A 22662-nucleotide genomic window follows, 5' to 3' on the forward strand; every position below is an offset into this window, starting at 1 on the left:
CTTTAAGCTGGCAACAGTGGGTTTGGCCATCTTTGATATAAAATATATAGACCCCTTTAAATCCCAGGAGAGGCAGCAGGCCATGCTTGGTGCAGCAGCATGTATTTCACAGGCAGTGTGCATGGGGGAAGCAGAAAACATTGGTTGGTGCACCACGTGTTTGTGACTAGCTTTATTTGCATCTTTGCCCTCTGCACAGGCTTATAAATGTCCCATATTGTGATTAGAGGGAGGTATTACGATAAGTAACTATGTATATAGATAGATAGATAGATAGATATAATAATTATATCTCTATATCTTTTATTTTCAGCTGCAAGTGCCAAAGACCCGACTCTGCTGTTTGACAGACACAAGGACTGGCAGATGGAATTAGACCGCACCAAGGGAAACTTGTTTTATAAAGTTTTATCCATCAATGAAACATACAAAATTTCTGAAAGGTGCGTGTGCTATTCAGTGCACCCTACCAGGTTAATCTTCTTTTAACATTGTTGACTTATTCTTAAAGGGGTTATCCAGTGCTACAAAAACATGGCCACTTTTCCCCCTCTCTTGTCTCTAGGTCAGGTGTGGTTTGCAATTAAGCTTCATTTACTTCAATGGAACTGAGTTTGAAACCCCACCCAATCTGGAGACAAGAGAGGCGGGGAAAGTGGCGATGGTTTTTGTAGCGCTGGAAAACCCCTTAAAGAGGTATTCCAAGAAAATCAACTTTTCGGCTATCCTATCCTAAAAGTAAGAGTTTGCAGGGGGTCCGAACTCTGTACCCCCTACCGTTCTCCGTATTGGGCCCCCAACTTCTGTATTATAAATAGAGCCACGGTTACTGCACATTACCCGCATCTCTATTCATTATAACGGAGTGATGGAAATACTACAACGCTCTTCTGGCATACTCGTCTCTTTCCGTTGATCCATAGCTGGGGGCCCGATTTGGAGATCGGCAGGGGTACAAAGGTCGCCCGCCCCCCCAAGCAATCTCCTACTTATGTGGATAGGGGGAAAGTTAATTTCTTTGGACTACCCCTTTAACCTGTTTTTATGTTGCATTGTGTGTGAAGTCTGTAATCTAATGTATATGGGCACAGCCCACCTGTACGCCAATAAGAACAAGATAGTAGTGGTTGTATTTTTACCCCTGTAATCCTACCTTTCCTGGAGAGAAGCTCATATTTACTTTTGTCAAATGGTTTGTGCCTATTTGAGGGGTTTGTGAGTCAGGGGGGAAACAGTGGTGTTGTCATAGGAGGTAACATGGTGGTTCGCTCTTTTATAGTCACTGAGGATTTGTCATGTTATGCAGTTCACCTGTGTGTTTAAAGGGGTATTCCAGTGGGAAAAAAATGTCTTTTAAACCAACTGGAATCAGAAAGTAATATATCATTGTGATTTACTTAAATTTTTATCATCTCAAATCTTCCAGTACTTATTAGCTACTGTATGTCCTGCAGGAAGTGGTGTATTCTTTCCAGTCTGACACAGTGCTCTCTGCTGCTACCTCTGTCCATATCAGGAACTGTCCAGAGCAGTAGCAAATCCCCATAAAAAACCTCTCCTGCTCTGGACAGTTCTATACGGACAGAGGTGGCAGCAGAGAGCACTGTGTCAGACTGGAAAGAATAAACCACTTCCTGCAGGACATACAGCAATGGATAAGTACTGATATTTTTTAAATAGAAGTAAAGTACAAATCTACATAACTTTCTGACACCAGTTGATTTGAAAGATTTTTTTTTTTTTTTTACCGAAGTACCCCTTTAAGTAACCATGCGCTTCATTGCTGTTTTCCTAGATTACCTCCTTACTTTGTTGTCCCTGCATCGCTGCAGGAGGAGAGCATTTCTAAATTCCAGGGACGAGGGATTCCGGTGAGTAATGGATTATATGCTTCAGTCAATATTGTAAAAGATTTAAATGGTCACTGACACAAAAAGAAACTTTAGATATGTCGTACAGACTTGCCCAAAATTATGATTGGTTGGAGTGTGCACTAAGCATGTTGTCTCCAGGTTTTGTGCCACGTGACCAAGTCTTGCACAGTTGCATGCACAGAGCGAGCAGAGTACCGCTCATTTTTCTGCAGTTGATCAGGTTCTGGACACTTAGAACTGGGAGAGAAGCTATGGCAAACACCTACAAAAGGTTCTGACTGTCTTCTTTTTTTTTTTTAAGATTTGGTGCTGGTCCTCTCAGCATGGGGTAGCCTTGTTCAAAATGGCCTCCCTCCCGAAAGAAGTAGACGATCCTGCCATACAGGAGCAGAGGGCCTTCCTGGACAGGTCTGTTCTATTACTTTCCTGTTACTGAGCTGCGTGAATCTACAGTAAGATTTTTCAATCCTCTGTCCAGTGATTGAGCCGTAAAAGTCATTCTGCCTTCCGAGTGTTGTAGAAACTGAAAAACACTAAATGAATCAATGGCTGTGGATGATTGTAGACTCTCTCAACTTCTTCTGTAATAAAGTCAATTTGATCTGCTTATTCAATAAACGTTTTGTCTGTGCGTTTCACCTGCAGTGTAGAGAAGACTCTCCACAGGCCGCCCTATGAGGAAGTGAGAATTGAGGATTTATCAGTCACCCTCCCCTCCCTCTCAGAAATCCAGGTGGCCTATACTCGCTTTAAGCAACTGTTTCTTGTAGGTAAGATTTGCAATATTCACCTTTGTGTGTCTGTCCCCTTAAATGAGTTGTCTCCTAAAGGCAGACCCAGTTCATATGACCTATTGGGGTATGTTCCCACCACGGAACACAGGCGGAAATTTCAAGCAGCGGACTCCGCTTGAAGTTCTGCCTGTTTCATTGATGCCAATTCTTTGGGTGGCTGGTGGATTGAGTTTGAGAATGATTAAATCAATGGGACAGGTGGAACTTCAAGCACAGTCTGCCGCGCGGCCTCTGCTTGAAATTCTCGCACGTGTTCCATAGTGTGGACATACCTTTAGGATGTATGGACGATTACAGAGGATTGTCCCCCTGTATACAGAGCTGCTCTGTACAACTCCAACTGGCCGGAGATGCCACTTTACAGTGCTCCTTGGTAAACTGAAGTGATTCTTAGTTCAATACAAAGAGCTATAGGAGTCCTGTACGTATAATAGAGGAAGTGGTAGGACCACTTGTAGTAGTTGTGGTGATCGGGCATCCTGTGTTCAGTACTGGAGACTTGGTCTGTGGCTTCTATTGGTTATTATAGGATCTTTACAGCAGATGAGCCCACACTTAAAGGGGTACTTCAGGCAAACACTGTAAGCATAACCTAAAGATATACAACTTTGTAATGTACATGCATTTGAAGTTTGGAATGCTTACCCACTTTTTTTCTTCCTCACCGAAAGTCCAGAAGAAATCATTTACCATATCTAGTAGTGCAACACTGTGAGGTCAGTCTCAAGATGGCTCCTGCTGCAAGGGCGTAAGACGTGACTACAATAAAGTTGTCTGGACTATAGTACTTCCGCTTGGTGGGAACACACAGGAAAAGTCTGTAAAAATTCCAAACTTGAAATATACGTATATTACAAAGTTCCTGACGTGGAAAGAGGTGGCAACAGAGAGCACTGTGTCAGACTGGACAGAATACACCACTTCCTGTAGGACATACAGTAGCTGATAAGTACTGGAAGTTTTGAGATTTTTAAATAGAAGTAAATTACAAATTTATATAATTTCTCGTGCGTCTTATTGGGGGACACAGATACCATGGGTATAGGCTGCTGCCACTAGGAGGCGCTGACACTAAGAGAAACAAAGGAAGTGACTCCTGAGCAGGATATACCCGCCCACAGGCACTGAGGTAAACCAGTTTAGCTTAGTGTCAGTAGGAGGCAGACACAGGTCTGGGTTCTCCAGACCAGTTTCTTCCTTTATGTTTAGTTAGTTAGATTTCTTTTTCCTTCTAGGTCCTATGGATTCTTGGGCACGGTGGGTTATCTAAAACTCACCCTGATCCCCCCACTATGCGACCAGGGAACAGACCATAAATGTAAATGGGCTGTGACCCCTCGGTCGCCACCGGCCGGCAACGTGACACCAGGGCCCCAGATCAGTCTGACTATCTGGTCGCCTTTCTGTGGACTCTGTATCCGCACAGCCCCTTCCCGCCTCGCCCCCCAAAGCTTGGCGCGTTAAGGTGAGGCACCCACCGGCTGAAGACGACAATGGTAAGTATGTGCTCCTATATGGTGAGTATATTCCCCCTGCCCTCCCTCCCAGGCCGCCATTTTACTCCACATAGGCAGCTCTCCCTCTCCAGTCACTTGCAGCCCTCCCCAGGCAGATGCTCCTCTCCCCTCAGTCGGTAGCAGGCCAGCCCTCTCCACCATTTTATTCTTATTAGTGTCTCTCTCTGGGTGCCATGGGGCACACTGTGAGGGATGTTCCTCCCCTGACTGGGTGCTGCGCAGCTTCCCGCACTTTTCCTTTCATGTGGCTCTAGAGACCATACTAAAGGATGCTCCGCCCCTTTCCCCTAAGCCCCGCCCCTTACCGGGTGCCGCGGCATCCCGCCCTTCTTTCCCTATATTGTGGCTCTCCAGAGTACACACAGGGCTACCTCCGCCCCCTCCCGATATGCCCCGCCCCCTTTCGGGCGCTGCGCGGCCCGCTTCATTGCTTCTCATTATGTTTGGCTCTCACTGGAGCCTGCTCTGAGGATGCCCCGCCTCCTCATGTAAGCCCCGCCCCTTCCGGGTGCCGCGCGGCCCGGAGAATTGCGCCTTTTTTCTTAACTGTGGAGCCTGCACTGGAATGCTCCGCCCCCTCCCGGCAGGCCCCGCCCCCTTCGGGAGTCGGGTGGGCCTCAGCATCCCACCTTAATCTTACCTGTGTCTCTCGGTGGAGCCTTCACAGTAAGATGCTCCGCCCCCTCCCGGTAGGCCCCTCCCCTTTTCGGGTGCAGTGCGTACCGCGGCATCCCCCCTTTTGGCTCTCTCCAGAGCCTGCACTGAGGGATGCTGCTTCCCCTTCCCCCTGCCGTGTGTGTGTGTGTGTGCGGTCTCCTGATGGAGCTACCACACACACTGCCCTTCTATTCCAGCAGCTTGGGACACTTGATGCACCTCTCCTGCCACCTACTGGTGGAAGTGTGTTATTACACCATTACATATATGAGAATGGCTTGCATCATGTTTTATTATGGCCAACGTTCCATATAATGTTCCAGCAACCCTTGGTCTGCAGATCAAGCATTTTTGGTGCTGGTTGACACCTCTGTGTCAGATTTTATATATATAAGATTACATTAATACTTATATACACACACTCTGGTTCCCCTCCAACCACATACGCACAGACATATTCCCCATCACCATACAGTGTTTCTGTGCCCTCAGTGATATCCTTCTGCTACATGGTGTCACGAGAAGTACATGGAAACAGACACGTTACCCGCTATCCAGGTGGTGTATCTGTGCTCTGAGCAGAACCCTCTGCTACATGGTGTCACGAGAAGTACATGGAACCAGACATGTTACCCGCTATCCAGGCGGTGTATCTGTACTCTGAGAACCCTCTGCTACATGGTGTCTCGAGAAGTACATGGAACCAGACACGTTACCCGCTATCCAGGCGGTGTATCTGTGCTCTGAGCAGAACCCTCTGCTACATGGTGTCACGAGAAGTACATGGAACCAGACATGTTACCCGCTATCCAGGCGGTGTATCTGTACTCTGAGAACCCTCTGCTACATGGTGTCACGAGAAGTACATGGAATCAGACACGTTACCCGCTATCCAGGTGGTGTATCTGTGCTCTGAGCAGAACCCTCTGCTACACGGTGTCACGAGCAGGACACGGAACCAGACATGTTACCTGTTTCCAAACAGTGTATCTGTGTTCTGAGCAGAACCCTCTGCTACACGGTGTCTCGAGGAGTACATAAACCCAGACACGTTACACGTTATCAGGGCGGTGTATGTGCTCTGAGCAGAACCCTCTGCTACACAGTGTCACGGTAAGTACACGGAACCAGACACGTTACCTGTTTCCAGGCAGTGTATCTGTGCTCTGAGCAGAACCCTCTGCTATACAGTGTCACGGTGAGGACACGGAACCAGACACGTTACCTGTTTCCAGACAGTGTATCTGTGCTCTGAGCAGAACCCTCTGCTACACAGTGTCACGGTAAGTACACGGAACCAGACACGTTACCTGTTTCCAGACAGTGTATCTGTGCTCTGAGCAGAACCCTCTGCTACACAGTGTCACGGTATGTACATGGAACCAGACACGTTACTCATTGACAAATTATCTCTGAGCAGAACCCTCTGCTACATGGTTTCACAAGCAGGACATGAGACCAGACACATTACCGTTCCTAAGGGGACTACTGTGTTCTTGAGGCAGAATCCTTTGCTAAATGGTGTCGCAAGCAGGACATGGAACCAGACACATTACCTATTACTATGCTGTGTTCCTGGGCTCTCACAACAGAACCGTCTGCTACATGGTTTGTTAGACAGGTTATGGGACCAGACTCATCACCCATTGCCAGTCGTTGTTCCGGTGTTACTCAGAGCTTCCAGTCCTGTCACTCACATCACCCATTAGCGGGCGGTGCTTCAGACCTGCCTCTCATCTTCATGACATAGATACCTTTACTACATGATGTCACGGACATAGAACTGGACATGTTACCCCCTCCCAGGTGGTGGTACAAGGTTATTCAGAGCTCTGCCCTCTGCTGCATGATATGGCTCCAACTACATTACCTGTAGTTCGGTGTGCACAGATTGTGGTATTCTGTTACACAATGTAATACACCACCTTCAGGTCTGCTCACTATCCTGGTGATGCTGGGCAGTTCTCGTATCCAGTCCTCATTTACATTGGGACACAGTCCTGATCTCTTTTTCATCCTCGTAGGACTTCCATGATCTGTGCCTGTCACTTCAGGGGATCATCATGGGGTAACTTGTTACTACACCATGTTGTCTTCTATATGTTTCCACTAACAAGTCTTATTGCCTGCTCTCAGGCAGCGTAACCTTGTTGTATTCCTCTTGGGCCGTATCCTTTCTAGAGCCCAAGCATCCTGCTACGTGTCCCACTACTCAAGGTACAGGACCCCTCATTTTACCTGCCCCCGGACTGTTGGACTCTCATACTCTGGTCCTCTGAATGGCCGGCAGCATACAGATCCGGTCACTATTTCATCCTGGTACTGTCAGGGTGGTTCTTCTGTCCTTTGTCTGGGCATAACTACCATGTTCTGACATTTGTCTCGCTGGCTGTTTCCCAGTAGTATGGCTTGTATTGCTTAGGCCGTCCCCTCTTTGATCTGGGTGAAGTGAGGCCTCTCGGCTCCTCAGGTAAAACAGTAAAGGGTTTCTTCTACCCCTGGTGTATGTAGGACATCAATTGCCTACATGTCTATCACAGTGCTACTTTAGGACTTCTCCTTCTGCATCTGCCTATGGCCAACATGGCAAGTATTTAGTCTTCTCTCTTAGGCAGCTGCAGTCTCACAGGGTGAGGATTTCCTGTTTACTGCCTGTACGGTTTCTCTACCGTCCTACGCATAGGTGTATGGTCTCTTCATGGTCTAGCTTCTCCAGGTGTCCTTGCTTGGCCATATGGACTATGAAGCATTGTTCTCAGTTCAGGGTTTTGCAGTGCTCCCGCTTACACCATTACTCCTTCTCCCTGGCTTAATGCACTGTTTGTGCATGACCCCCCCATCCTGGGTTTGGTTTTTTACCACTCAGTCAGAAAATATTCAAGCAGCCCTTCCCTCCTCCAGGAGGATGGAATATTTAGTATAAGTATCCTCCTGAGGACTGCTATGCCGTAATAGCTTCTTCCGACAGGCAGGTGTGGGTTTCTGACCCTCACTGGCCTCTATGAGCACTCCTGCTTGACTTCCTTGTCCTTGGTCTTCTTGTTGACCGGCCATGCTCTCCAGAAGGGGCTCCCAGTCCCCCTCCCTTATCTTGTCTCCCATGTGGATTCCTTGAGAACTTACTCCCTTAAGGGTTTCCTCTCCTTGGAAACAGGGTTGTTCACTGGCCCATGTCTGGCCCTACCTTTTATCGTCTCCAAACCTATCGCATTCTGGCAGGACTTACATTTGCTGTTCTGCTCTTACCAAGCAACGTCTCTGCTCACCCTTTGAGGCGTTGGTTTCTGGATCTAGTCTACATATGGACTCTAGTCTATGTATTACCTGTTGTGCCCATTGTCCTGTGACAACTCCCATGCCCATCAGCCTTACCTTGCCCTCCCTTGACAGTTGTCTTCTGGGACTCCAGGCTCTCGAGTACCTCTAGGCTTCCTTGGAGCGGAGTGTTTTATATGATCAACCTCCTTTCTAAGGCTCTAACAGCCCATGGAGTTGTTTTTCCCCCGGCTTACCGGCTTTCCTCTGCTCCTCTTTTCTGTCGGGCACTGCGGGGTACCAGGTACTACTGTACTCCTTCCAGGACAACTTACTCAAGATTCTGATCTTGGTTTTCCTTCCTCCAGCTCCTTCCTTCCCTGGACTGCTTTATGCTTGGACAGCTTTATTCTTCTTATTAACATGTGTTTCTCAGATGGGATAACTCATATCATAGGCCATGGCTTCTCTTGTGCTCAAGTTTTGTCTTCTCAGTGAAGACTGTACTCCTAGGCCTATGGAGCTTCCAGCCTGGCCATTCTTCCCAGCTCCATAGTCAAGGACGCAGCTTCTCCTGCATCTCATGTGGCACCTTCTATGAGAGACGCTCTTTCCGCTCTCTCCTTTATTTGACGCCTTAGACCTCTATGTGCCATGAAACATTTTCCAGTCTCTCCCGTCATGGTTGTATTTGACTTTTATTCTGTTCTACCTCAGAGTAAGTCCCTGCCGCCTGTGATCGCCTACTTGGCTGGGCGTCTGCTTTTTTTCCCCACATCTAGCCTACTAGTTCTGTTGGACTCGATGTTACATCATGTTGCTGGCTTCCAGGATGGACACAGCCCACTCTGTCTGCCGTGCAGCACGTTGCTCCAGGGACTAGACACTCTTTTTCCTTTGCCGCGGACCTGTAGGGGTTTTCTCTGATGCATTCAGCATCATCCCTTACTCTCTTCCTAGTTGATGGTTGTGTTGGTGCTATTCTGTGCCTTCTCACCAAGCGCTCTTGTCTAGCGGTTCTCTTTCCCACCCCATGGACTGCTTTTGGACGTCCCATGGTATCTGTGTCCCCCAATAAGACGCACGAGAAAAGAGGATTTTTTACTCACCGTAAAATCTCTTTCTCGTAGTCTTCATTGGGGGACACAGCACCCACCCATTTTCTTTTGGGGTTTTTTCCTCGGTATGGTAGTTTTCTCCGTTTTTGGTGTTATTCCTACTTTACCTGTACTTGACTTCTCCTACTGCTCTTGTACAAACTGGTTTACCTCAGTGCCTGTGGGCGGGTATATCCTGCTCAGGAGTCACTTCCTTTGTTTCTCTTAGTGTCAGCGCCTCCTAGTGGCAGCAGCCTATACCCATGGTATCTGTGTCCCCCAATGAAGACTACGAGAAAGAGATTTTACGGTGAGTAAAAAATCCTCTTTTTCTGACACCACTTTATTTAAAGAAAAAAAAAAAGTTCTTTCTTGTGTCATTGGACCCCTTTAACTGTGATCACTCGTTCTTACTATCTCTGGTAACAATGGTGCATGTAAATTACAGATCTGTATAACTTTCTGACACCTGTAGATCTGAAAACATTCATTTTTCACTGGAGTACAGCTTTAACTTTTTTTTTTTTCTTCTTCTTCCTGCTTTTTTTATTCTTTAGATAATTCCACTGACTTCTGGGACACGGACTCCAAGTGGTTTTCATTGCTGAACACTAGCAATTGGCTTGAAATTATAAGGTTAGCTATGAAACACTTATTTATGGCGATCTTGATTTTAACTCTAAGGCTTAAGGCTTATTCACACGTTCTGTGAAACACGTTCAGCGCAGATGGATGTGTGACGTTACAATGCTGCGGATATTCCTGCACTTTCCCCGCTCCCAATATGATATTGATACGTGATGCTGGGCGGGAAAAGAATCCACTGCACGGTTTCTGCATCATTGTTCACGGAACATGTGACTAAGCCCTTATTTGTTCTGTAATACTTCCCTATATACATTCCGTATCAGTTCATCGATTTTTGATTTTTTTTTTGGATGTTGGATGCAGCCCTAGGGATTCCTGGAGGACGTGAATACAACCATAGAATCCCTAGGGCTGCATCCAACTTCTCCAGCCATCGATAATCAATGCCGCTTGCTCGAGATACGCTCATATCTACATACCACCTAATGGGGCACATGGGAAAGGGTTGTTCTTTGGAGTCTTAATATCTCAGCTCTGGCCTCCATTCTCTGCTTTCCTCTTGCAGGCAGTGCCTTAAGAAATCAATAGAAGTAATTGAATATTTGGAGAACCAAAGAATAAACGTTGTCCTTAAAGGTAAGCATATTGCAGAGCACAGTTATTAACCCTTTGTGTGGCTTATAAGTGATCCTGTTTGTGATTCTCCTTCTCTTCCTGTAGAAGACACTGCCTCTGACTTCTGCTGTGTCATCTCCAGTCTGGTGCAGATCATGATGGATCCATATTACCGCACCAGATGCGGCTTCCAGAGCCTTGTCCAGAAGGAGTGGGTGATGGGCGGGCATAGTTTTCTGGATAGATGCAACCACCTTCGGACTAATGATGGGGAGGTAAGACCAACCTTTAAGTATATAAAGTCTTGTAGTTGCTGTATAGAAGCTTCCTTAAGAGCCAGTGTGTCAGGTAGGGTGCTATAATATCTCTATCCTGAAGGCCATAAGATAGTAAAGAGACCTCCAGCTCTTAGTATGCCTCTTCCTCTCCACAGGCTCCTGTCTTCTTGCTCTTCCTGGACTGTGTCTGGCAGCTGGTCCATCAGTACCCACTTGCCTTTGAGTTCTCAGAGACATATCTGACGGTCCTGTCGGATAGCATTAATATACCCATCTTCAGCACTTTCTTCTTCAACTCACCCTGTCAAAAGGATGCGCATAAGCAGGTAAGAACATTGCCCTGCAAAGCAATATTGGCCTTATACTGCCAAAGCCCAGGGTATATATAGTGGATCTCTGCACACTATATATCTGGATGCTGACATGTCCAGGTAAGTAGCACAGTGCCGTCACGGAATCAGAACACCTTTTAGGTCATGTATTAGGGATAACACTGGTTCAGTTTTGCCAGGTAGGTTCTTCTAATCCAGCGACAACACACAGTGGCCTTCCAGCTGTTGTGATACTACAATACCCATCATTCCGGATAGCCAGCGCTTTCACTTTGACTGTCCGGGCATGGTGGGATTTGTAGTTGTGCAACAGCTGCCAAGACCATAGGTTGGACACTTGTGTTCTAACCCCTTGGCCTCCAGGTAGCGCTGTGTAGTTAGTGTTGTAAGTTGTATATTACAGCTTTAATGGTGGGGAGCAGAGATACATCTGTTCCTGAATGATGAATGGCAGGGGTCTCACTCTGTCACCCCATCACACATGTATTTTATTGTAGTACTGAAGTAATCAAAGGTTCTCATGGTCAAGTCCTACTGGGAGGAGTAGTAGTCATCACTGCGATCATCTCAATCCACAGATGAAAGTTTATAAGTTATTTGTTCTATATGATAAACACTGAGTGGGAAATATATCAAAACGTGGTGTAAAGTAAAACCGGCTCAGTTGCCCCTAGCAACCAATCATATTCCATCTTTCATTCCTCCCAAACTCTTTGGAAAATTAAAGGTGGAAGCTGATTGGTTGCTAGGGGCAACTGAGCCAGTTTCACTTTACACCATGTTTGATAAAGCTCTCCCTGAATATTCAGAACTCAAATATTCTATATAGTGTTATTACTATTATTTTTAATTTGTTTTTAAAACATTGTATATGGCCTAAGAGTTCCCTAAAAGTCCTTTCATAGCGGTGTCCATTGAAAAGTTGTATCTCTCTGTACCCTAAGGCTGGCTTAACACTTCCATAAAAGCTTGGGGAAACACCAATAAAAATGCCGAGGTGGTTTTATTTTTTGCTGCAAAAACCCCAAATGTCTGTGACATTTTTTCTACCATAGAATTCAATGAGAATGTTCTGGTTGTCCCGAATACATCATTGCTGTGTGTTTGTTTTTGTTTTTTTTTTTCAGTTTTTTTTTTTCACCTTTTGTGGTCCAGCAACTAGGTTATGTGATGGCAGAGGGGGGGGGGGGGGAGAAACACCTAAACCACAAAAATATCATTCAAATGTAAAGTCAAAAACAAGTGCATGGAAAAAATGCATTGGTAGCTTTTCTGGCGTCTTCCATTTAGGCCTTAAAAATGCCAGACACAAAGCATGTGTGAGGACACCCTAATGGCTCAAAATAGCCTTGAAGGGTTATCCAGGATTAGAAAACATAAAAAAGAAAAGAGAGCTGTAATCCCACAAATGGAGGACAAAATTTATGCTGTTTCTGGAAGAAAGTGGCCATGTTTTTCCAATCCTATATAACCCTTTTAAAATTGGGAAGTTGAGAGGGAAGCACCAGTTTGGAGTAGGGGGTCACTATATATATATATATATATATATATATATATATATATATATATATATATATATATATATATATATATATATATTATAATTTTTTTTTTTTTAACATGGGCCATGGGTCTTTTCACTTCTGTAGGGCAGAAGTACAATTCCCCCCAAAAATGTTTATAAATCAACTGGTGTCAGAAGGTTATGCAGATGTTGTCCAGAGCAGTAAAAAATCCCAGCAGAAAACCTCTCCTGCTCTGTGCAGTTCCTGCCATAGACAGAGGTGGCAGCAGAGAGCACTGTCAGACTGGAAAGAATACACTACTTCCTTTAGGACATACAGCAGCTGATAAGTACTGGAAGACTGAAGATTTTTAAGTAGAAGTAATTTGCAAATCTATATAACTTTCTGACACCAGCTGATTTGAAAACATTTTTTCCCCCTGTAGTAACCCTTTTAAGAAGACCCTTTTTCTAGTCTTAGACAACCTGTAAATTGAATTATAAGCAAAACCTTAAAAATATTTTATATGGAATATTTAATCTATAAAGTAGATATATAAAGTAGAGGTGCAATGTGCATTTCGTATCCACAAGTGATCTCCCTCTGCTGTTCCTTGCCCCGTTCTCTGTCTGCAGCCGGCAGATCCTCTGATAGAATAATCCAGGCATTTTTGTAGCTGCTGAACATTTGACAAGGGAGCCATTATTCGCCCGCTAGGAGCAATCTAGTCAATGAGGCCAAGTTTGCTTAAGCTGCGACCTGTTTCCTTCTGCTGGAGTTTGCAAGTTCTCTGCTTTTTCTTGGCAGGTCGAGGACGGCAGCGGCAGACAAAGAGGCCCTTTGAGTTTCTACTCCGTCTGGGATTGGTCGGTGCAGTTTGAATTGAAAGCTTTGACGTTTCTAAGCAATCCCCTGTATGTGGAGAAGTCCAAACAGGAGAAAAGCAAAAAAGGATCACGTTCTAAGGCGAGTACCAGACAGGTTCATGATTACTGTTTCCGGTCATAGATAATTGAGAACGCAGAATACAGTCATTGCAAATAGAGAGTGAAAAAAAAAAAATATTTAACATCCTGAGTATAGTGTGACACATGGTTCCTTTTAAGACATTGTCCAATCAGGACAGCCCTGCCCGACTTTGGGACCCCTATGTTGACTGTATGGCGGACACAGAGCAGGTGCCCTATTAAGTTGAGTTTAAAGGGGTACTCCTGAGGAAAAATGTTTTTACATTGATTAATATCAGAAAGTTTATACAGATTTGTAAATTACTTTTATTTAAAAAATCTCAAGCCTTCCAGTACTTATCAGCTGCTGTATGTCCTGCAGCAAGTGGTGTATTCTCTCCAGTCTGACACAGTGCTCTCTGCTGCCACCTCTGTCCATGTCAGGAACTGTCCAGAGCAGCAGCAAATCCCCATAGAAAACCTCTCCTGCTCTGGACAGTTCCTGACATGGACAGAGGTGGCAGCAGAGAGCACTGTGTCAGACTGGAAAGAATCAAAGGGTATGTGCACACTGAGGAAAAGGCGAGGAATTCAGCTTGAAATTCAGCTTGAAATTCCTCCCGTAAAAAATGTACAATTGTGTTCAATGGGTTTTCTGCTCTGTTGTTCACACTGCAGAATTTCTGAGCAGAATTTTCTGCTGTAGATCTAGAGGAATCCTATAGAAGTCAATGGGGGGCTTAAATTCTGCTTGAATTCTGCCTGAAAACTTTCAGCTACAATTCCTCGAGAATTGCTCAGTGTGCACATAGCCAAACACTTCCTGCAGGACATACAGCAGCTGATAAGTTCTGGAAGACTGGAAATTTTTAAATAGAAGTAAATTACAAATCTGTATATAATCAGTTGATTTAAAAAAAAAAAAATTGTCATTGGGGGACAAACACTGTGGAGCCCTCTTTAACTAACTGTGATCACATACATACCCGATCTCTGGTAACAATGATGCAATTTTATCTGAACAAAAATCCAAACAATAAAGTAAATTAGATTATTTAAAGGGCACTAGTCATGTCCAGTGCTTTAACCATCTATTCAGTGTGGACTAACTAGCTGCTACTCCAGCTGTACAGTCTTGTTAGACTTGCCCCGTCTCATCAGTTCATGCTCTCTTGTGACTGCTGAAGCCACTCTGACCCCACCCATATTAGAGAGTGTCACCCCACCCTGAGGAGCCGCGACGTCACAACAAAATGTGATTGGGAACTAATTCCATTCTGTTAGGTAGAAGTAAATGGGACGCTTACAGAGCTTACAGACTCTTACAGTAACAAAAGTTTAATGATTTAGAACAAGCTGGATGAAGAGAACAACTTTAAGGTTATATAGTTTATTCCCTGTTTCATGATCCTAGAATTACAGTGCTGTAGGATGCTCGGTAGCTTCAGTCACCTGCACATTACACACTGTCCATTTCAGTATAATATTGTATAACTGCAGCCTCTTAATAGTTCCCCGTTGACGTCTGCTGCAAGATTAGATATTAGATACATAGGGATGGATTGAATAACTTGAATTGTGTAACTAATAGAGTGCCAAGATGGCTGTGTGCCTCAAGAGGGAACTTTTTAACTATTGAAGTCCTGTACTTACAGTAGTGATGTCACAATACCAAAATTTTGAGTTCGATACCGATACTAACTTTTTTATTTCGTTACTCAATACCGGTTCGATACTTAGTAAAGTATAAAAAAAACCAAAAAAAAAAACACAGGGGTAGAAATATAGTCACTAGTCATTATCATTAATACAATTCTGCTCTTCCAAATAGTCTGATCACTAAAACAGCTCTGCTATACCAAGCGATAAGACAGCTCTGCTGCACCACCCATCACTAAGACAGCTCTGCTGCACCACCCATCACTAAGACAGCTCTGCTGCACCACCCATCACTGAGACAGCTCTGCTATACCAAGTGATAAGACAGCTCTGCTGCACCACCCATCACTAAAACAGCTCTGCTATACCAAGCGATAAGACAGCTCTGCTGCATCACCCATCACTAAGACAGCTCTGCTATACCAAGCGATAAGACAGCTCTGCTGCACCACCCATCACTAAAACAGCTCTGCTATACCAAGCGATAAGACAGCTCTGCTGCACCACCCACCACTAAGACAGCTCTGCTGCACCACCCACCACTAAGACAGCTCTGCTGCACCACCCACCACTAAGATAGCTCTGCTGCACCAGTTACCAAGATTGCAGAGGAAGAGAAGAGGAGGCGCCCCGGCCACCTCCCCCACCTGCCAGCCGGTTGGATCCTCAAATGTGCTGCACTTCCCCCGGCCTCCCCTCCCGGATCTCACAGACCCCCGCTCTCCCTCTTCATCCTCCCCACCTCCAGCCTTCTCCGTCCTCCTCTCTCCCTCTCCAGCCTCTCTCCTCTGTGCAGCTCCGGCTCCTCTCCCGGACATCCCGCTCTCCCTCTCCGTACTCCTCTCTCCCGGACCTCCCGCTCTCCCTCCAGCCTTCTCCTCCGTCCTCCTCTCCCGCTCTCCCTCTCCAGCCGCTCTCCTCCGTGCAGCTCCGGCTCCTCTGCATAAATCATCTCTCTGATAACAGAGTCTGGCGGAGCCGGACTCTGTTATCAGAGAGACACCAGCAGCGGGGGGTCTGTTACAAACAGTAGCCGACCCCCGCTGTATATGGAGCGGGCTCAGGAGGGGTCAGATGCCGCTGTCAGTGTGACAGCGGCATCTATATACTTAAATAGCCGGCAATAGCTAAGTGCCGGCTATTTGAAATTGGCGCCAATGGGAGCGGAGGGAGGGAGAGCAGAGGAGGAGACTGCAGGGGGAGGCACATAGAGAACACGGCCGGCGCTCAGCTAGCCGCCCTCCGTGTTCTCAGCTTAACTTAAAGTTTCGATACCAGGAAATCCTGGTATCGAACCGTTTTTTTGCCCGAAATATCGATAGTAGTATCGATATTTCGGTGCATTGTGCATCCCTAACTTACAGCAGCCTCAGCTTAAGTTAGTTAGTTTGTATGAGGGTTTCAAATATGATATAATCTAGCAGGCATATTGAAGTGGTGACCATGACCGGATTGCAGCCTTGCTGTATTTGTAACATGTTAGACAAAGAGTATCATTTATTAGTAAGAGTGGCTGAGCTTTAAAGGGAGTTTCACCTCGAAGAGTTCGCACATCAACATCTAAGGGCCCTATTCCACAGTAACGATGATCGGCCCCATTTGGCCCGATTCGGCCGATTATCGTTCGGTGAAATAGAGTGAACGATCAGCCGATGATCGTGTCATCGGCTGATCGTTCATTTAGGGCCAGACCTAAAATCATCGTTCCCCCGCCGCACATCGCTACGGTTGAATAGCGGTGCCCGGTGGGCGACCGACGATTTGACAGCAGCAGAAGCAGCATACATTACCTGTCCAGGCTTCTCCACGCTGTCTTCATCTCAGGGTCCCGCGCTCTCTAGCTTCTGAATAGCCGGTCAGCTGACGGAGAGCTCAGCCAATCACAGGCCGGGACCGCCTGTCAGCTGACCGACCATTCAGAAGATAGACAGCGCGGAGAAGACCTGCAGGTAATGTATTACTGCTGCTGCAAGGACATCGGTAACTATGTCCTTGCAGCCCTCGCTCAACGATCATCGGGCCGTGGAATTGGCCCAGTAAACGAGCGTCGATCTAGCAGATCGCCGCTCGTTTACATAGTTGATCTGGCCCTCCTCGGCCCGTGGAATAGGACCCTAAGAGTCCAGTGAATTTTGTTCTTATATGCTGGAGCTATACTTTATCAAACCCAATGTTGCTCTTTATGTTGTATGTTACATTGATGCTTTTATCATCATATAATAACTGTGACCATTTCTCTATCTGTAGCATCACAGACAGTTGTCGCTGCCTCTTACCCAGTCCAAATCTTCCAATAAGAGAGGATTCTTCAAAGAAGAACCTGGACCCTTCATAAAAAGTCTCCTCGGTAAAAGAATAAGCAAGCTGATAAGCGCTTCAGATGAAGTCTCCACCAACTACCGAGTCTTTTACGAGAATTGGCACCGGAAGCCCATAGACTTTAATGGCTTGATCCTACCGCACATCGAAGGGCCGGATATCTGTATTTGGGCCCAGCGACACTTACGTTGGATCCCAGAAGCTCAGGTTCTCGGCGGTGGTAATGTCGCCTCCACACAGAGGGTTATGGAGCTGTTGGATGAAATTCAGGGTCTTAAGAATGAATTGAAAGAAAGGCCGACATTATCCTATCGAACCTCCAAGGAGAACGACGTGGACAGCCGGCGCAAGAAGTCCGTCCGGCGGTCCTCACTGTATCCGTTTGCTCAGTTCCACATGAATTGCATCAGACCGTCCATATCCACCACAACATGGCGGAGCTGGGAAGCAGAGGATGAACTTGTCAACAGGGATGATGAGGACCTGGGCGTTATATGATGGATGTAGTCGATATATAGTGTTAGTCGTATATATACTGTTATATCACTGGCAGCTGTCTGTGTTGCTCTCCAAATGTGTAATTTATTTTGAGAGGTTTTAATATTCTTCCAGGCATTCCTAGACAATCATTTTAGGTTAAGAACCTAAAGTCTTGTTTACAAAGCAAGTAAAATCTGATCAGTTCACAGGGAACAAGCTACAAGTCTTACTAGTAGAAAGATAACTAGTAAAAGTAGAAAGAAACATAAAACAGCCAGGACCAAACCAACATTCCCATCACTATAGAGTTAGATATGGCACAGAGTCATAGGAGGGTTAGGTTACTGTAGTCCTTTACTTCCTCCCTGCTGGTATCAGCTGCAGGAGCAGAGGTAGGTTTCTGACTTTTCTCTTCTTGGTGTGAAGGACGCCCACAGTCTGTATACAGCAAATGCTAAAGCAGTAGCATGTCTTACTATTTAAAACAAACGCTTATATTACCTGAACAATGGTAAAGGGGGGGTGCTTTTTTACCCATCATCAATGCAGATCTTATAAGTTCTGATGGAAAAGGCAGAATAGACTTTTTTTTCTTCTTTTTTGTTCATCTGCTTAAGACTTCCATGACTATTTCCAGCTACTACTTGCCACCTTTGCTGCCCAGACATCTTTGGCTCCTTACTTGCTGCCCACACACCTTTAATACCGTCGGTCGAACTATTATTGTGCCAACCGTTACCACTCTTACCTTCCCTCTATACACATAAATGCTTAGCAAGGCCAAGCGGTCATATGTTCTCTATAGGAAGAGGAACTCTGGCTTATCACTCTGAGAACAAAAGGGTCAGGCAGTGAAAATTCATCACATCTGACCCCTATTTCCACCAATATCGTATATCTTATACTGTTCCCCGGGCATGTTCAGCCAACTTTAGTATAAAGTGTATGGGACCTTAAGACAAGCTCCTCATAGTGCCACACACTGTACCCTCTGTATAGAATACCGCCATGCACTGTACCCTTTGAAATAATACTTCCACGCACTGCGCCCCTCCGTATAATACTGCCAAACACAAAGAAACCCTTTTTGGGATGTAAATTCTACTCTGCCCCATAAACTAACTGGCTTGAAAGCTACAATAACTTACATATTTTACCCATAGAAGGAATTACAAACTTTCTGTATATCGTAAGCTTGTTACAGACCTGTGATTACAGCAGCCTAGGTTGGATCCAAATATATCTTCCCTTTCTGCTAGCCTTTTTTCTCTGTTGCAGAACTACAATTCCCAGCATGCCTGGACAGCCCAAGGGAAGTCCAGGAATTTTCTACAATTGGAGGGGCCACAGGTTGTGCATCCCTTGCCCTACTACGTCCCTTTGCTCAGATTCCCCTTTTATGAGCATGTGTGGGGCTTTTCCACATACATTGTACAAATGTATGGCTGGCCATAATGGTGGCTGTCTGAACGGCAGCTTATGGCTCCAGAAAAGTTCTTTGACCATCACTGTATATATGTGTGTGTGTTTTGCTTTTGTTTTTTTTTTTGTTAGTTACATGTGAGTATGTGGCATTTTACGCTGAAACTTCTGTAGATGATTTTTATTGGATAATTTATATTAATATGGTGAATAGGAGGATGAGACTATTATTCCATTGTACTTTCTTAAATCTTTGGTTCTCAAGCTCTTGCACAACTACAATAGGGCATGCTGGGAGTTGTAGCTTTGCAGTAGCTGGAGAGCCACAGGTTGGTGGACACAGGTTGATTTATCCCAAAACCTCTAACCTTGTCACCATATCTCTTAAAGGGGTTCTCCAGTGCTACAAAAACATGGCCACTTTCTTTCAGAGACAACACGACTCTTGTCTCCAGTTCAGGTGTGGTTTGCAATTAAGCTCCATTCACTTCAATGGAATTAAGCAGCTAAACCCCGCCCAAGCTGGAGACATAAGTGGGGCTGTCTCTTGAAGAAGGTGGCCATGTTTTTGTAGCACTGGATAACCCCTTTAATGCTGATCGCGTCACTTAAAGGGGTATTCCACTCAAACATAATTTTAGATATGTTGCGGTCCATGGTGAGACTAACAATTCATTCCATACTTGTTATCATCTATTCGGTCTCCTTCCCCCAGTTCTGAGCTGATGCTTTCTGCTGAAAACACAAAAATCTGTGCCTAATTCTTTCTGTCTCCCCCTCCTCCCCCCCCCCTCCCTTCTGAGACAGCTGATGTAAACAAGGCCCTGGCAAGCTTTATCTGCAACATTGTAGCTTCTTTGTAATGCTGGGAGGGTTAATCTGAGGTCAAGTTGCTGATGAACTCACTGTGATTAACCCTCCCATCATTAAAAATAAGCTATAATGTTACAGATACAGCCAGCCAGGGACATGTTTATCAGCTGTTAGTGGAATACCCCTTTAATATATTCAACAAAAACATAAGAATGTTCTAGAGATCCAATACACGTAATCTGAACCAGTAATGTCACACTTAATTGGTGCCATTGTTTCAAAAGACGACATTTTCGCATGTCACAGTTTGTGCACTGATATTGCAGCGAGTTGTGTTGTGCCAATAACACATTCGGCTCTGCTACATTTCTTTTCTTACTTACTGTCTAGACAAACTAAAGCTGGTGTTTATTGAAGGGGACTAAATGCCAAAACGACTTCTAATAAGAAGCCGCCTTTTCATACCGAGATATCGGTAAACGTCACCTCCCAGCATGCTTTGTTGTAGTAGTTTAATTAGCAATGCATTGAGGGAGATACACAAGTTATGATTTGCTTACTACTGGTCTACTGTATGAGATGCCTGTATCTATCGGAGAAAATTTACCTCATTTGCTTTATGGAAAAAGGATGTAATATAGTCGCTATTTTGTAATTAAATATTTTATCTATAGAGGATTTTTGTTTGCAGTGTTTTTTTTTTTTAATTGAATTTACTGAGTGTTCCAGAGCTGCACTCACTATTCTGCTGCGTTACTGTGTACATACATTACATTACTTATCCTGTACTGATCCTGAGTTACATCCTGTATTATACTCCAGAGCTGCACTCACTATTCTGCTGGTGAGGTCACTGTGTACATACATTACTTATCCTGTACTGATCCTGAGTTACATCCTGTATTATACTCCAGAGCTGCACTCACTATTCTGCTGGTGAGGTCACTGTGTATATACATTACATTACTTATCCTGTACTGATCCTTAGTTCCATCCTGTAATATACTCCAGAGCTGCACTCACTATTCTGCTGGTGAGGTCACTGTGTACATATATTACATTACTTATCCTGTACTGATCTTGAGTTACATATCGTATTATACTCCAGAGCTGCACTCACTGTTCTGCTGGTGGGGTCACTGTGTACATACATTATATTACTTATTCTGTACTGATCCTGAGTTACATCCTGTATTATACTCCAGAGCTGCACTCACTGTTCTGCTGGTGGGGTCACTGTGTACATGCATTACATGACTTATGCTGTACATCGTACATTCTGTATTCTTGTCTACACTTTTGGCCTCAGACACCTCTCTATATTTACTGAAAGGTGTCTGTTGTAGAAATGAGCCAGAAACTGCCATGTCCTATTTGTGTCCACAGTCATGGCACGGATACTATAGTCTGTAGGTGCTTTCCTCATTCTCCTGTGTAGCCCCAGGTCTGGCGGGGAGAACATTCCCAGATCAGGTAACATTATGAAGCTGTTCTCCCTTACAATCATTGCTGGATGCAGGGGGTAAGGAGCACAACATTACCATAGCGCCAGCTGATACTATGGAGGAGGCCACAAAGTGAATGCTTGAAGAGATGATAGGAGAGATCCCCCACTTGGTCTTGGACTGTATAAGGGTCCATTTATACAGAAAGATTATCTGACAAAGATTTGAAGCCAAAGCCAGGAATGGATTTGAAAAGAGAAATCTTAGGCTCTCCTTCATGACCTGATCTCTGTTTATAGTCTGTTCCTGGCTTTGGCTTCAAATCTTTGGCAGATAATCCTTCTGTGTAAATGGACCCTAATAAAGACAAATCCATCTGATAGTGCACCCTGAGGCCGCTAACCCCCCCCTGTAAGAGCCCCCCAGCAATAGGCTGAGGTCCCATGTACTATTATATAATGGGGCCCCAGGGGATGCTGAACCTGAAGAGTCACGGAGGGCAAAGAATAATTCCTTCCTGACCCCACACAAGTGGCGATCAGCATCACCCTGGATCACGTCTATCATCGTCCGAGCACTGCTGAACCCCACCAATTTATGGGGGAGACGCAGGTGGTCTTCTTTATCTGTAAATGAGCCGCCCTAGCAGTGTGTGATTCCTACTATGCTCCTACATCACTGTGATGTCATAGAAGGTTGTGATGTCATGTGTTCTTGTCTCAGACTTCCACAATGTTAGGATGCTGTGATATCTTGTTGTCCAGGATACCAAAGCCGCATAAGCAACTGACACTTGTACCAATGACAAAATCTGGAAATTTCTTTAAAGGGGTTGTCCAGCAAAAATCTTTTTCTTTCAAATTAACTGGTGTCAGAAAGTTATATAGATTTGTAATTTACTTCTATCAAAAAATCTCAAGTTTCCCATACTTATTAGCTGCTGTATGTCCTGCAGGAAATGTTTTATTTTCAGTCTGACACACTGCTCTCTGCTGACCTCTCTGGCGGAGACAGGAACTCTCTCGGTTTTCAATGAATCCCCATAGAAAACCTCTCCTGCTCTGG

At 45.1% G+C, this 22662-nt stretch overlaps 1 protein-coding gene across 1 annotated transcript in view; it reads left to right on the top strand.

The window, feature by feature from the left end:
• The window catches only part of MTMR12 (myotubularin related protein 12), a 37340-nt gene extending 18838 nt beyond the window's left edge, over positions 1-18502 (top strand). Inside the window, exons 7-16 of the mRNA XM_069963136.1 lie at positions 314-443; positions 1796-1871; positions 2176-2282; positions 2520-2644; positions 9752-9830; positions 10348-10418; positions 10503-10672; positions 10831-11001; positions 13320-13478; positions 17366-18502. Coding sequence (XP_069819237.1) covers positions 314-443; positions 1796-1871; positions 2176-2282; positions 2520-2644; positions 9752-9830; positions 10348-10418; positions 10503-10672; positions 10831-11001; positions 13320-13478; positions 17366-17935 — 1658 coding nt within the window. The 3' untranslated portion in view covers positions 17936-18502. The remainder of the gene's footprint in view (positions 1-313; positions 444-1795; positions 1872-2175; positions 2283-2519; positions 2645-9751; positions 9831-10347; positions 10419-10502; positions 10673-10830; positions 11002-13319; positions 13479-17365) is intronic.
• The last annotated feature ends 4160 nt before the right edge of the window (positions 18503-22662 follow it).

The sequence above is a fragment of the Dendropsophus ebraccatus genome, chromosome 3 (genome assembly GCF_027789765.1).
Source record: "Dendropsophus ebraccatus isolate aDenEbr1 chromosome 3, aDenEbr1.pat, whole genome shotgun sequence".
Lineage (NCBI taxonomy): Eukaryota > Metazoa > Chordata > Amphibia > Anura > Hylidae > Dendropsophus > Dendropsophus ebraccatus.